The sequence below is a fragment of the Pan paniscus genome, chromosome 6 (assembly GCF_029289425.2).
Source record: "Pan paniscus chromosome 6, NHGRI_mPanPan1-v2.0_pri, whole genome shotgun sequence".
NCBI classification, from domain to species: domain Eukaryota; kingdom Metazoa; phylum Chordata; class Mammalia; order Primates; family Hominidae; genus Pan; species Pan paniscus.
Genome location: NC_073255.2, coordinates 39,680,237 through 39,696,173, shown reverse-complemented (window position 1 = coordinate 39,696,173; position 15,937 = coordinate 39,680,237). Strand labels below are relative to the sequence as shown.

General features: G+C 45.8%; 1 protein-coding gene across 1 annotated transcript in view; it reads right to left on the bottom strand.

Annotated features, from left to right (window-relative positions):
* Window positions 1-3,789: 3,789 nt before the first annotated feature.
* NPSR1 (neuropeptide S receptor 1) overlaps window positions 3,790-15,937 on the bottom strand; it is a 220,460-nt gene continuing 208,312 nt past the window's right edge. Inside the window, exon 9 of the mRNA XM_003811956.4 lies at window positions 3,790-4,514. Within this exon, the coding sequence (XP_003812004.1) occupies window positions 4,406-4,514 (109 nt within the window). The 3' untranslated portion in view covers window positions 3,790-4,405. The remainder of the gene's footprint in view (window positions 4,515-15,937) is intronic.

Sequence of the window (15,937 nt, the reverse complement as noted above, 5' to 3'; positions counted from 1 at the left end):
TGTTGGGAAGGCACAATTGGTTTTGAAATGTGAGGACATGAGATTTGGAGGGGCCAGGGGCATAATGATATGGTTTGGCTGTGTCTCCACCCAAATCTCTACTTGAATTGTATCTCCCAGAATTCCCACATGTCGTGGGAGGGACCTAGTGGGAGGTAATTGAATCATGGGGGCCAGTCTTCCCCGTGCTATTCTCATGATAGTGAACGAGTCTCACAAGATATGATGGGTTTATCAGGGGTTTTCACTTTTGCTTCTTCCTCATTTTCTCTTGCCACCACCATGTAATCAGTGTCTTTTGCCCCTCACCATGATTCTGAGGCCTCCTCAGCCATGTGAAACTGTAAGTCCAATTAAACCTCATTTTCCTCCCAGTCTCATGTATGTGTTTATCAACAGCATGAAAACACACTAATACACCATCTATCCATCCATCCATCTATCCATCATCCATCCATCCCTTCATCCTTGCATCCATCCATCCATCCATCCATCCGTCCATCCGTCCATCTATCCATTCATCCATCCATCCATCTATTGGTAGCTCAAATCCATACCTTGCTTCAGACACTGATGAGCTGCTGAGAACATGACAGAGATCAGTACAAGAAACTGCTACTTCCTAGAACTCTCACCCTGAAGTGCTTAAAAAACTTTTCATTTTAGAGAAGTTCTAGATTTATGAAAAAATTATGAAGATAGCACACAGCTTTCCCACATGTCCCACACCTGGTTCCCCCTGTTACTAACATCTTACAATGTTAGTACATTGTTACTAACATCTTACAATGTTAGTACATTGTTACTAACATCTTGTGGTATATTTGTCACAATTAATGAACCAATTTTTGCTTCACTATTATTGACTAAAGTTCATAGTTTTTAAAAGATTTACTTAGTTTTTTCCTAATGTCCTTTTTCTGTTCCAGGATTCCATCAGGATATCACCTTATAAATTTAAGGTGATATAAGTTGTTGTTATAGTTTGAATTGTATCTCCAAAAAAGATATGTTGAAACCCTAACTCCAGTACCTCAGAATGTGACCTGTTTTGGAAATGGAAATAATGTGGATGTAATTAGTTAATATGAGGTCATACTGGGGTAGGATGGGTTCTTAATCCAATGACTGGTTTCCTTACAGGAAGAGGGAAATTTGGACACAGACAGAGATGGAAGACAGAGATGGAAGCAGAGATTAGAGTGATGCTCTGTGAGCCAAGGAACACCTGGGGCTATCAGGGGTCAGGGAGGCAAGGGAGGATCCTCCCCTAGAGACTTCAGAGGGAGCTTGGCCCTGCCAACACCTTGATTTTAGACTTCTAGCCTTCAGAACTGCGAGGTAATAAATTTCTGTTGTTTTAAACTACCCAGTTTGTGGCAATTTGTTATGGCAGCCCGATGAAATGAATACAGCCACCATGTTTCCTGAGGCTGCTCTTGGATGGGGCAGTTTCTTAGGCCTTCCTTCTTTTTGCTGACCTTGACTGTGTTTTCCTTTAAAGATGTGGGAGGGGTAGCAACTGAGAAGGGCACAAGCAGGGATGAAGGTAGGGTTATCTGGATGGTGGTTACAAGGATGTGCCCTCTTTGTCATAATTCATCCAACTGTATACTTAGGATTTGTGCCCAGTTTTGTGTGTGTTCTGTAGTTCAATAAAAAGTTTACTTCAAAAGGTGTTGTTGGTCTAGGTAGAAGACATTGGCAACTTTGTTTCTGCCAATAAAGGAAAATGACTAAGGCAAGTCTTGATCATTTTAGGAGGTTTATTTGCCAAAGTTAAGGACGCGCACTCAGGAGACAGGTCTATGCCTTTCTCCCAAGATAATTTTGAGGGTTTCAAATTTAAAAGGGAAAAGGTGGGATATTGAAAAATACAGTTTTCATGTGGGAGGGGTGGAGGGGGAAAAGAGTCATTCATGCTTTTGTCTGGCTCAGTGAATCTGCATTTTTACATAAGATAACATAGACAATAGGGCAGAGGAAACAATCAGATATGCATTTGTCTCAGGTGGGCAGAGGAATGACTTAGAGTTCTTTGTCCCCCACACCTGTGAAGGTAAGCATTCAACTTACATTGCAAAGGAATTTCCTTGTGGGTAAAATTTGAGGGAGGCATGTAATTTTTCACTTTTGTAGTCATCTTATTTAAGAACCAAAATGAGAGGCAGGTTTGTGTGACCCAGTTCCCAACTTGACTTTTCCCTTTGGCTTAGTGGGTTTGGGGTTCAAGGATTTATTTTCCTTTCACACTTCGAAGAGGTTGTAGATCAACTGTGATTCTAAAAGTAAAATTTGTTCTTCTGTGTCAGTTACATTTGTCTTCAAGACAGAGAAATCTCAACTCAAGCTGGTTTAAAAAAGGACTTTATTATCTCAGGTACCAGGAATTTGTGAGATAGGCACACCTCAGTGGCAGCTGATTTGTTGGCTTGGTGATGGCAGCAAAGACCCGGGTCTTACTCTCTCAGCACTGGCTGTGTCCTCAGGCTGGAATGTGATGGCTGCAGTCATTCCAGACATCACATCCAGACCCTTAATACTCAGTGTCGCTTCCTGTGAGTCTCCCTCAAGAGCCAGGGACCTTCCCAGCAGTTTCTCCCTCTCAAAAAAGTTTTCCCCTCAGGCTGCCTCCAGTCAGAAGTGAAGCAGAGGATGAAGAATCTCAGTATTGGTAACAAATATTGTCTCAATGGCTGAAGGGGAGAAAAAAGCAAACACCTCCTCTAAACATCTGGCCCCAACCCTGAGTCTTCAGAGCAGGCCCACACTGTCACTCCATCCTGAGGAAGGTGGGTGGCGATGGGGTCTTGGGAGCTGGACAATGGTCGTGATCAAGAAATCCATTGAATAGATGCTGTTATCATCCCTACTAGATGAGAGGAAACTGGGCTTAGTGAAGGACAGTAACATGCCTGAGTGTTCAGTGCCAGACTCAGATTTTGAATCCAGTTCTTTCTCACTCCAGAAACTTGTTCTTCACCAGTGTGAAAGCACTCACGCTGGACTCACACCAGATCTTCTCCCCTCCTGCCCCAGGGAGAGCAACAGCAGACTCAGCCCTGGCATGACGCTGCTATGGCTTGACAGGGGTCTGGGGTCCCCAGGGAGACCCCTGGCACTAAGCACAGGGCCACCTGCAGCACAGGGGAGCCTCCGCACAGCAGCCTCTCCTCCCCACCATGTTGATATCAACCTCAGTTTCCTTGCTCAGCTCTTTCATTTCCTGCTGACTAGAGCCCTATCCTGAATGCATGCCCAGCCCCCCAGCCCTGATCTCTTCCTCAACTCTTGTGGAAAAAAAAAGTCAATATATTAATTTAATCGAGTGAAATGAGCGTTCATTTACAAAAGCCAGCCGTGCAGTCTGCTAGTCAGAATGAAGAGTGTATTGAAACAAACACATACAAACACTCTTCAGAAGAAAGGAAGGGGACAGCACGCCTCTCTGGGAGGCATTGCGTTTCTAGGAAACCCACACACGGAGAGTCTGAGCTAAGCCACTCTGGGAGTCCAAATATGTCATAATCTGCTCCCCAGCACTCACAAAATCATATTTTCATTACGAACAGAATACCTGTTTATTATAGAAAGTCAGTTGAGAAAGGAATAAAGAAGAAAAACCTCTATCATCCTACAACTCAGATATGTGCGCATGCTTGAGTGTGTGTGTGTTTACAGAATCAGAGTTATACACTTATTATATACTAAAAAGTATATTGCATATATACAAAATTGGACACACACTCTTAGCTACCTTTTGTGAAGTCATTTTTAATATTTGGATAGTTGTATTGTTTTGTGTAGATCAATATTTTCCAAATTTGACCATGCTTCACAATTGCCTGCGGAGTTGAAACATTTTTGCAAATTCCTGGGCTCTTTCCTGCATGTTATTGCATCAGAATTTCTAGGTTTAGAAGTCTGCCTTCTTTGCCAGGCACGGTGGTTCACACCTGTAATCCCAGCATTTTGGGAGGCTGAGGCGGGTGGATCATTTGAGGACGGGAGTTCGGGACCAGCCTGGCCAACATGGTGAAACCCCGTCTCTACTAAAAGTACAAAAAATCAGCCAGGTGTGGTGGCAGGCGCCTGTAATTCCAGCTACTGGAGGGGCTGAGGCAGAAGAATTGCTTGAACCCGGGAGGTGGAGGTTACAGTGAGCCAAAGTCGCACCATTGCACTCCAGCCTGGGCAACAAGAGTAAACTCTGTCTCAAAAAAAAAAAAAAAAGAAAGAAAGAAAGAAAAAGAAGAAGTCTGCCTTCTTATAGCCCTCCCTGGTGAATCTGATGCAGGCCATCCTGCTGTGACCCATTTGGGGAACCACCGGTGTCCTTGTGCCCTGGTAAGCAGTGAGAAGTGGCACCATGCACAGGGCCACCTGCAGCACAGGGTGAGAGCTGTCACCTTGGAAGAGCCCAGGAAGGTACACCTGGCCAAGTACCCTTCCAGTTCTCTCTTTGAGGGCAGAGCGTTAGGGCAGCCTCCTGGAGCTGACGGAGAGGGATGACCCTGGGAAAGAAGAAAGGCTTATTGAAATGTATAGGGACCTGGGTCTTTCTATTTGCATAAAAGGAAGGCATGTGTGACCTCACTGTGGTCATTTCTCATAAGATATGGTCTACCTCCCACCTCGGTTCTTCACTTTGTACTTACTACCACCACAAATAGCCTTTTATTTTGGGTGACAGCTCTGCTTCATTCATCTTCTCCAACTCTTTCCTAAGGGCTGGGCCCTGCTGCCTCTTCTGGGTGTCTGTTTTGAAGTGACGACTGGCATTGTGGCCACTCCAGCTGAATGTGGACAGCATCTTTGAGCACCTGACTCAAAACCGCCCTGGAGGCTTTAGAATTACTCTAGTGACTCTGCAGCCATTTCAGTTTTATGATTCTAATGGGCACCAACATGTTCTTCCATATCTGTCACCAATTCTACTGTGACGGCCGCCTCTCAGCCAACTGACCCCTCTGCCTCTGGTCTCCCTGGACTCCTTGAGTGGGTGGACCAGTCCTCATCAGGTGTGTGTAGTCTGCTACCTGGGCACTCACTATTGCTCCGTCCAGCTTTTCTGAGGCTGTGCCTCTGACCTTGACCTCCATCCCCTTCCCAGACCCCCAAATAATGCAGTGACACTTGTCCCAACACCCGGGGCCTGGCTGCTCCACTCTCTCTAGAAGCCCTTGTCTTGTCTTCCACTGCCCTCTCCTCAAGACTGTCTGCAAGGAAGCAGGAGTGGGCCACCCTCTTTGTGTCAGGTTTTGGATAAGGGGCCCTAAGGGCCACCATTTTGATCTCAGCTTGGCTCTGTGCTCTTGCCACCCCCACATCCCCATGCATCCAAGTCCCACCACCTGTCAGAACATTACCTTCCTGGCCCCACCCCACGAGAATTGTGGCTCATCAGTGCTCAGTGGCTACACTGTCCATGCTGAGATCCAGATCCTTTTGGCTATCAGAATGATTGTCATCTTGGTGGCCCCATCTTGTGGTTCATGAACCAAATGTAGACCTTCTAACTTCCCAACTCCTATGGAGCAGTGGTTATGGGTCTCTACTGTCCAGGAGTGGGGGGCAGGCCCAGGTTGTGTGTCTGTATGGGGGACTCAGGCTCTGCCATGTGACCTGCAGCCGTGACTCCCAGGCCTGATTCCCCAGTGACTCCTGCCACCCACTGACCCTCACTGCTGGAGTCCTGCAGCAGAGCTCCTGGCATTCCAAGTCTTTTTCTGCTGTCAGAGCATTTCTCTCTAACCCTGCTCAAAGAAAGCTGGATTCAGATCATATTCAATGGTCTCAGACAGAGGCTGAGTAGGAAAGTGGTCCCATAGAGGTCATGACTCAAGAGATATCAGCCTAGGTCCTTCTCGGACCTCCTGATACCATTTCCATGATTAGAGAGTCTTTCTTTTGAAACAGAAGCCATTGACTCTTTTGAAGTCCCCACTTAAATACAAATATTAGGTTGTATTAAAAGTAATGGCAAAAACTGCAACAGCTTTTGCACCAACCTCTAATATCTTGAGAGGAATCATGCCTTAAGCCTTTCTCAGGGGGTGACATGGGCAGGACTGGGGCAGTGCTGTATGTACTAGTTGACAGGCAAAGGAAGCAATTTTTAGTTCTTTCTGAATTAGAATTCACAGTTTATGTGTCAAGAACTGTGCTAAGCACTTTCCTATGCTTCATTTCAGTTAATTTCATTGGCATATCACCACGTACAGCTAATATCAGCATCTGCATGTTGCAGACCAGGAAAATGAGATCCAAAAAGCATAAGCAAAATGCCTTAGTCACATAGCCAGTACGTGGGGTAAGGGTTTTGAACTTGGGCTTCCTGACATCTTGCTCCATGATGTGGGACAGCAGTGATATTTCCCTTCCCTCTTCTTTCTCTCCTCCCTTCCAAGCTGCAGTACAACATTTACAAATTCTGCTGTCTGCATCCTTCCCTAATCCGCTTGTGGTCTATGGCTGTCACCTCCTGTCCCACCTGTATTTTGCCCCTTCATCTCTCCCTGCCCCACCATCCCTCCCAGTCCCTGGCAAAGTTTGCTGTAGTTTTACACCCTTTTCCTTGAGGAGAGACAAATAGGCCTTGCAGTGTGTCCAAGGAGCCACAGTGTTTCTGAGGAGGGTGGTGGGGCTCAGGAGGGGCTACAGGAACAGTGGCCATTATAATAGGACTTTCAGGACTGGGCTAAGCATGGTGCACACACAATGCCTTGACTTTTGTCTCTTAATCATTTCCTGGTCCATTTGGCTAGTTTCTGCCATTGAAATCCTTTAATAAAGGGCCATTGTGCTTCTTTCCCAAATAGAATTGGGTATGTCATTCCAAATGCAGATAGGAGCCCTGCCTTTTAGTCAGCATGTACAGTGCCACTGTCCCCGCAGCTCCTCATTCTCTCCTAACAATAGCAGCCAGGTGCTGCCAAAAGCATGACTCCGCACAGCTGGAGGCCTCCAGGAGGCACTGGGGCTCGACACCCTCTCAGGGAGCGCTTGATTCGTTGCCTCATATTTGGGGATCTCTAGGCCAATCTGCGGTGGAGGGTAGACTGATGATGGAGCCCCAGGGCCAGAGAACTTAGTGATCTGCCTGTATTTGCAGCCTTCCATCTCATTCCTTGAATCAGACCCTTGAGGTAGGGCGCCGGAAGCAGCTAAACTCTCTGGAAGACGTTATCCCTTAGAACAGGGCTTCTCGATCTTCAATGTGTGGGAATCATCTGGGGATCTTGTTAAAATGCAAGTTTAGATTCAGCCTGAGAGTCTGTATTTTTACTAAGCTTCCAAGAAAGACCAATGTTGCTCCAAGGGCCCTGTTTTTCACTAGCAAAGGCTCAGGAACTTGCTCAGTATGGTCACTTTGACCTTTAATTACTTATGTGTGGGACTAGGGCCTGAATTTCATTGTCATGAAGAGTTCCATGCATTCATTCATTAATTCATTCATCCAATAAATATGCAAAGAGTGTCTACTATTGTTTTGGAATGATAATGCCATAGGGACGAGAATAGAATATACCTGATTGTAACTGGTCAGTGGTGGAAGCAGGCAATTAAGCTGATAATTAGGTATAGTGCACCAGGTGAGATAAGTGAAGTGATAGAGGAAGTACTTCCCAGGAGCAGGATCCTTGAAAAATACATCTGTTGCTGAAAAAAGCAGAGGTAGTGGGAGCCATGAGAACAGAGGAAAAGGGAGAGCCAATGGTCTGCTTAGCCTTGATGGAGCAGTAAGTCCAGAAAGGGGAAAGGGAACCAACATGGCCTGCTGGGGTCCTTTAACTTGGTACTTCACATGGGACCTGGGTTTTCCTGTTAGTTGCTCATGCAGGGAGAGTTTGCCTGGCTCTGCTCACTTTAAATTCTTCTCTCCCTACTCCCTTCCTCCCTCATTCACCATTCCTAGGGTCCTCAGAGGATGTTACCCAGAAGCTCCAAAGATCCTACCCTTTCAGCTTTCAGTGGTTTTAAGCAATAAGACAAGATGGTCTCACGGTTTAACTGAGTTTTCATTGAACATCCCATGAAACAATCCATTTCTGACTATTGTGGCCCTTGCACAATTCCAGGGGTAGGACCTGGGGACAATGTAAATGACACCCCCACCCCCAAATTATCCCTCCTTTTTTTTTTTAACCGGTGCCCATTTTCATCAGGTCTCTACCCAGGAATCTTTGAATTCCTTGTAGCAGCCTGATGGTAGAGTGAATCTTAGGGTAATGTGAGCTCAAATATGACACCACTATGTTTTAAAATATTAAGTAATTTAGTTCTTACAAGAAGATCCTGACAGGCTGTATTATTGTTTCTACATTACATTTGAGCAAAGGGAGGCGCACACAGATAGATAAGCACTGCAACTTTCCTAGCATCACTGGGCTGGTGGTGGCCAGCATGCCAAGGCTCCCCTTAGCTGACTGGGTGAGGACCGTCCTCTAGTTCCAAGAGCACTGGGCTGGGGTGGGAAGCCAGATTCCAGTCTCAACCCTCTGCTTGTTGGGAAATTTACTCACTTCTCTGGGCCTCAGTCTTCTCCTCTTTCAAGAGAAGACTGTGTATCATTAGGGCTCTTGCCAGCTCTAACTCACCATGGCCCTTACAGGTATGAGTTGTTATAACTTTAGTTATCAATGATCAGTTAGGGGCTGACAATAAGGCCCCTTTGCTGCACTCAGGGGAAGTTGAATGATGAGGAGCCTGCTTTGTTCTCCACTGCTTCCTGCCGTCTTGTCTTCCTGCCTCCTGCCTAGGCTGTTTCTGAAGCCTGTTCCTGGCTTGCCCCACCTAGTCCAGCTGTCTTGGCTTTCATCTCTGTTATGGTTTGGATGTTTGTCCCCTCCAAATCTCATGTTGAAATGTAACCCTCAATGTTGGAGGTGGTGGCCTGGTAGGAGGTGGCTCCCTCATGAATGGCTTAGCCCTATCTGCTTGGTGAAGAGTGAGTTCTTGCTCTCTGGTAGTTCATGTGAGATCCCGTTGTTTAAAAGAGTGTGATACCTCCACCTCTCTCTTGCTCCTGCTCTGATCATGTGACACATTGGCTCTGCCTTCACCTTTCACCATGGTGTAAGCTCCCTGAGGCCTCCCCAGAGGTGGGTGCCAGCACCATGCTTCATGTAAAGCCTGCAGAATCATGAGCCAATTAAAGCTTTTTTTCTCTATAAATTAGCCAGCCTCAGGTACCTTTTTTTTATAGCAGTGTAAGAATGGCATAACACAAAATTAGTACTGAGGAGTTGGGCATTGCTATAAAGGTACCTAAAAATGTGGATCCAGCATTGGAACTGGGTAATGGGCAGAGATTGGAAGAATTTGGAGGTTTCAGAAGAAGACAGGAAGATGAAGGAAAGTTTGCAACTTGTAGACTGGCTAAATGGTTGTGACCAAAATGCTGATAGAGATATTGAAGTCCAGGCTGATGAGGTCTCAGATGGAAATGAAGTTATTAGGAACTGGAGTAAAGTCACCCATGTTATGCTTTAGTAAAGAGCTTGGCTGCATTTTTTCCAGGCCCTAAGGCTCTATAGAAGTTTGAACTTAAGAGTGATGGCCTAGGGTATCTGGCAGTAGAAATTTCTCAGCAGCAAAGTGTTCAAGAAGTGGCCTAGTTGCTTCAAACAGCCAGTGTTTATATGTGCAAGCAAAGAAATGACCTGAAACTGGAACTTATATTTAAAAGGGAAGCACAGCATAAAAATTTGGAGAATTTTCACGCTAGCTGATATGGTTAGGCTGTGTCCTCACCCAAATCTCATCTTGAATTCCCATGTGTTGTGGGAGAGACCTAGTGTGAGATAATTGAATCATGGGGGGAAGTATTTCCTGTGCTGTTCTTGTGATAGTGAATAAGTCTCATGAGACCTGATCATTTTATAAAGAGGAGTTCTCTCTCTCTTTGCCTGCTACCATCCATGTAAGACATAATTTGCTCCTCCTTGCCTTCCACCATGATTGTGAGGCCTCCCCAGCCATGTGGAACTGTAAGTCCATTAAACCCTTTTTCCTGAATAGATCACACAGTCTCGGGTATGTCTCTATCAGCAGCATGAAAATGGACTAATAAACAGGCCATGTAGTAGGAAAGAAAATAATTTTCAGGAGAGAAGTTCAAGCATGCTGTGGAGCAACCACTTGCTAGGGAAATTAGCCTGACCTAAAGGGAGCCAATTGTTAATACCTGAGAGAATGGGAAAAAGGCCTTGAAGGCACTTTAGAAGTCTTGGGGTGGTCCCTTCCATCATAGGCCCAAAGGCCTAGGAGAAAAGTAGCTTAGGGGGCCAGGCCTATGGCCTTGCTTCCCTGTGCTGCCACACTGCTCCCTGCATCCTGGCCACTCTGGCTTCAGGCATGACTCAAAGGGGCCAAGGTACAGCTTGGGCTGCAGCTCTAGAGGGTGCAAGCCATGCCTTGGCAGTTGTCACATGATGTTAAGTCTTCAGATGCTCACAATGTAAGCATGAATGAGGCTTCCACCTAGATTTCAGATGATTATGGAAGAGCTTGGTGCCCAGGCAGAAGCCTGTTGCAGGGTGGAGCCCCAACAGAGAAACTCTACTAGGGCAATGGCAGGGGGAAATGTGGGATTGGAGCCTCTACACAGAGTCCCCACTGGGACACTGCCTAGTGGAGCTATAGGAAGGGGGCCGCTACCTTCCAGACCCCAACATGGTAGATTGGCAGCTTGCAAACTCTGCCTGGAAAAGCCACAAGTACTCCACTCCAACCCTTGAGAACAGCCATGTGTACTGCACCCTGCAAAGCCACAGGGGTGGGTCTGCCCAAGGCCTTGGGAGCCCACCCATCATACCAGGGTGCGGGACATGAAGTCAAAGGGGATTATTTTGGAGCTTTAAAATGCGATGACTGTCCTTCTTGGTTTTAGACTTGTGTGGTGCCTATTGCCCCTTTCTTTTGGTGAATTTCTTTCTTTTGGAATGGGAATGTTTACCCAATGCTTGTGCCACCATTGTATCTTGGAAGCAAATAACTTGTCTTTGATTTTACAGGCTGATGGTGGAAGGAGACTGAGTCTCTGATGACTTTGGACTTAATGCTGGAAAGACTTAAGACTTTGGGGAACTACTGGAAAGGTATGATTGTATTTTGTAATGTGAGAAGTACATGATATTTGGGAGCCAGAGATGAAATGATATGGCTTAGATGTCTGTCCCCTCCAAATCTCATGTTGAAATGTAATCCCCAATGTTGGAGATGGGGCCTAGTGGGAGATGTTTTTGTCATGGGGGTGGATCCCTCCTGACTGTCTTAGCCCCATCCCCTAATGATGAGTGAGTTCTTGCTCTGGTAGTTCACATGACATCTGGTTGTTTAAGAGAGTGTGGTGCCTTCTCCCTCTCTCTCTTGCCATGTGACATACTGGCTCCCTGTCACCTTCTGTCATTATTGTAAGATTAGTGAGGCCCTCAGCAGAAGCAGATGACAGCATCATGCTTCCTGTAAAGCCTGCGGAACCAAGAACCAATTAAATCTGTTTTATCTGTAGTTACCCAGACCCAGATACTTCTTTATATCAGTGCAAGAATGGCCTAATATAATCTCACTTGCCACCTCCACTACTAAGCCATTCACAACTTCTGCTTTCAGATATCCATCTATCCATTCATCTACCCTTCCTTTCATCCATCCATCCATCCATCCATCCATCCATCCATCCATCTATCCATTCATCTACCCTTCCTTTCATCCATCCATCCATCCATCCATCCATCCATCCATCTATCCATCCATCCATCCATCCATCCATCCATCCATCCATCCATTCATCCATCCATGTTACCCACTTCTTCCTGATTAAGCTGTCAAATTAGGCCACCCTGTTTTTTCATGTCTAGATGAGATGAATTTAAAGCCCTAGCCCAAGGATTCTGGAGTATCCAGAGCCTCACAAGATTTTCATAAATTCCCAGGGGGCTTATTAATTGTGGTCACTTCTGGCTCCAGCTTCCTTATTCTGAGCAAATTCAGTCTAGGGATCCCCGTGCTTGTTGCTCATATCTTCCCTGTTCAGCACCCCATTAACTCAGTTATAGAACTCAGCCATTTTTCTTAACATTCACCAGTCCAACCATTTACATAAGGCATTCACATTGTGAATATCTTGTAGGTATGGAATAATTTTAGCTCAGAAAAGGAAATCTCAATGTTACATATTACTATACCTAAATATCCCAGGTCATTTCCACAATTTGGGCTCATTTCACCTCATACTTGATTCCTTTCCTAAAATGAAGTCTGATGACAGCTGTTAAAATAAGATACATATTTTTTCCTGGCTCCAAATGTATTCAACAGGAATTTATTTTAGAGTGGTCCAGGAACTGGGCCAGGCACTATACCAGGGGCTGGGGATATTGATGAGTCATGCCTGACTCATCCCTGGCTCCAAGAAATTTACAGTACAGTGGGGTGACAGTCACATGACTAGGTAAGTGCTGAAAGTGTTCTGGGTGTGTGCATGGTACAGAGGCAGCTCAGAGGGAGGAGTCTGCTCTCCCTCTTGGGTCCAAAACTGCTTTGATATTTGAACTAAGTCTTGAAGGTAGGTATTCATCAGGCAGATGACAAGAAGAAGAGATTTCTAGGCACAGAGAGCAGCCTGGGCTAAGGTACAAAAGTATGCTGCTAAATGTTCACGTACCTGTTCTTGAAAAAGAAAAAGCCTAGTGTCTGCTTATTTGTAGTGACTTCTGATTTCCACGGTGTAAATATTCCCACCCAGCTTGATTTCAAGCTACCAAAGCAATGTCACTGAATGCAGAGTAGGGAAGAGATGTGCACCCTTGGTCTCCATGAGCTGGTAAAAACCTGTGCCCACACCACTGAATGCAGAAGAGCTGAACACAGAGGGGTGCTAAATTTTGCCCGCAGAATGTAACTTCCTAAAGTCAGGGACTTTTGGTCTTTGGTTTACTGTTCCCTACCACTCTTAACAGTAGTCTGGGATGGAGTTGGCACTTGATAAATATTTGTTAAATGAATGAATGAATGGATGGAGGCTGTTATAAGGCCTATAATGTGTGTAGACTTTCGCCCCAAGGGTATAGGAAGTCCGGGAACATTGCTAGAGGTAAGGAGGGCCCTGATGAGTTTGGAGATTTACACTGATTGTTGTGAAAGCAGTGGGGAAGTGGAGGAGTACAGTGAGGTGAGACTGGTGACAGTCAGAAGACTACTGCAATAATCCTAGCAGTAGTTCATTATGTCTGATAGGAGAGGCTGTGTGGGAACAGAGAAAAGGCAGAGATTTTAAATAGGATCTGATGTCATCAAATTTGCATTTTAGATTAATCACTTTGCAGTACTATGAATGACTGGGCCTTTATTTCCCCCCCTTGAATTGTTTTGTTGTTTCACTTGAATCGTTTCATTGTCTAATCCATGCTTCCCTGGTTTTTGCCTCCGCTTGGTTATGCAGGACACTTTCTCCCCATGGTTTCCAGAGGCTGTTATTGATGAAAAGTCCTGTCTGCTACCATACTGTGGCAGCCCTGTCGTGGAGTAGACATTCGTTCTGCCAGTGTTGTGGGACTCATTTCCCCAGAACCTTGAACTTAAATGTGAAATAGAGTGGTGCATGCAACATCTTTCCTTTATCAATGATAGAAACAGTAGGTGCAATGAGAGGCAGCAAGGGGCAGGTCCTCAGGAGTGGTTGGTCTCCTCTCCCGCCAAAGTCCTGTCTTCTGCAAGCAGGCTTGTTGCAAGTAGGCAGTTTGTTGCTCTGGGCCACCCCCATTCAGGCCTTTGGAGATTTGAGGGTCAGCAGCACTTCTTTCTCCATCTGTGTTACATTTTTTCAGAGGGGGACAGAGTAGTCCTAATGCCTCACAGACTTCTAGTGACCCTGCCTGCCTGCCTCCAGGGTTTAAATGGGAGTCCATGGAAACTGACTCAGGGGGCAAACACGAGTGACCAAGACTACAATACTATGAGAGCTGCCCCTCTTATTTTGAGGAGAAGGTTTGTCTTACTGGGCCAATCTCATGCACCCAGCTCCTTCTTCCCTTAGTGGGAGGTTTCTCTCTTCTGCCGAGAGCAAGCTCACCCTGCCATGTCTGCTGGACAAGCGTAGACACTACTGTGCCTAGTGGTGCATCCTGCTGAGGGTCATGCTGGATGTTGAGTGCAGCTCTGTGTCCAGATCTCATTCCCTTTCCTTGACTTTGGGGCTTACTCTTTGCAGGTTGACCCTCAATCTTTCTTGGTCAGGAATGCTGTAATTCCCAACTTTGATTTTCTCCTTGTTTGGGTTAGAGTTACTTAGATCAGGCTAAGGGAGAGACTAATAGGCCAGGCGGGAGTAACAGAGTGTTGTGTGGTGCAGAGTGGGGCTGCTGCCTGGTCCCTCCCTACCCAGGGCTGGCTTTCTAGTGAAGGGGGAGCAGAGGTTTTAGACCCTTCCTAACTCTCACTTTTGGCTATCGCTGAAAGGGTCTACATCCCCACATTCCCGGGGCTTTGAAACCAGCTGACTTCTTGCTCTTTAATAAAGAAAATTCACCAGAGGTTTATTTAATAACAGTCCACTCTCCCACTGTGCCTGCAGATTATTTGGCGATTTGGCTAGTTGAACTGTCAATCTTAGATTCTTCTCATTTGATTTCCTCCCTAATGTCATTGTTTTTGGGGAGACCCAGATACTTCAATATAGTACAGCTTTCCATGTTATAAATTTTAAAGACTGAAAGTTTTTAATAATACTGGCTGGACTTTCTCCATTTAGGGCAGGCATACCTTATTACTTTATTTATTCTACAGATTTTGGAGTTCCTCCTTTTCCATAGGTGAGCTTGGAACTGAGTGCCAAACTGTTTTAGACTTATCCTGAAAGACTGGGAGTACAATGCCACAGACACCACTGAGCAGGGGAGCCACTTGCTTTATAATTTCTTAAGAGAGATTGCTTCTTAAGGAAGCTATAGTTCTATTCATGTCCCCAGTGACCCATTACTTATTTCCAGAGCAAAATTCAATCATCCCTTTTGCTCCTGGGGTGATACAGGAAATCTTCAGGAAGAAAGATGACACTGCTTCGCAGCTATGACAGTTGTGAGTCATGGGGACTTGGATGTGTTTCCAGTGGGCCCTCTGATGTTACTGGCCAGTGGGCATTGCCCCAGGCCTGCCTTCCTTGGGCTGAGGAGCTGGCCTGGCCAATTGCCTGTTCCCTTCAGCTGCTGGCTTCTGGGCTCCAAATAGCCTCAAGCCTTTACTGAAGATAGAAACAGGAGGCGCAATGAGAGGCAGCAAGTGCGAGGATTTGTGAGGCATCAGCCGGGATATCCTGTCTCACATGGGACTCCACATCCACCACGCTTTCCACCTGCCACTTTGCCATCCTCTCCAGGGCTTGGCTTGGGAATAAGCCTTCTCACCATCCCTCCTCCCATCTGCTCTGTTTTGGAGGTTGAGTCCACAAAGCCTTTTGGCTCTTAAAACTCTGTCAGGACAATCACTCCCTTTCTTAGAGACATCCATTGGCTTTGATGATTAGGGTTCTGGGTTCCTATGTTACCGCAGCCCATGTTTATGGGTACTTGTGCTCAGAGCCTCTTTCACCTTTGCTTGGAAGGGTCTTATTCAGGCCTCAACGTCCCACAGTGGAAGGGCTCAGTCTTGCTCCTGGGTGGAAAGATGACACTGAGGCCTGGCTTTAGTTCTCCCATCCCCAGAAGAAAAGAAGTCAAAATCTTTCATCTTTTATTATTATTATTTTTAACCAGCACCATGATTTCCTTGAAGACCTCCCATGTAGTCTAGAGAATTTTTCAATTTGGCATGGGTTTTGCTGCAGGAAACTTTTTTTTCTAACTGTAACCTCCAAATCTCATAGTAACCTAAAGAATATCCCAATAATTCACCTAGCTTACTCTCCTTTTTCCTAGAGTGCAAATCTTGCAAAACT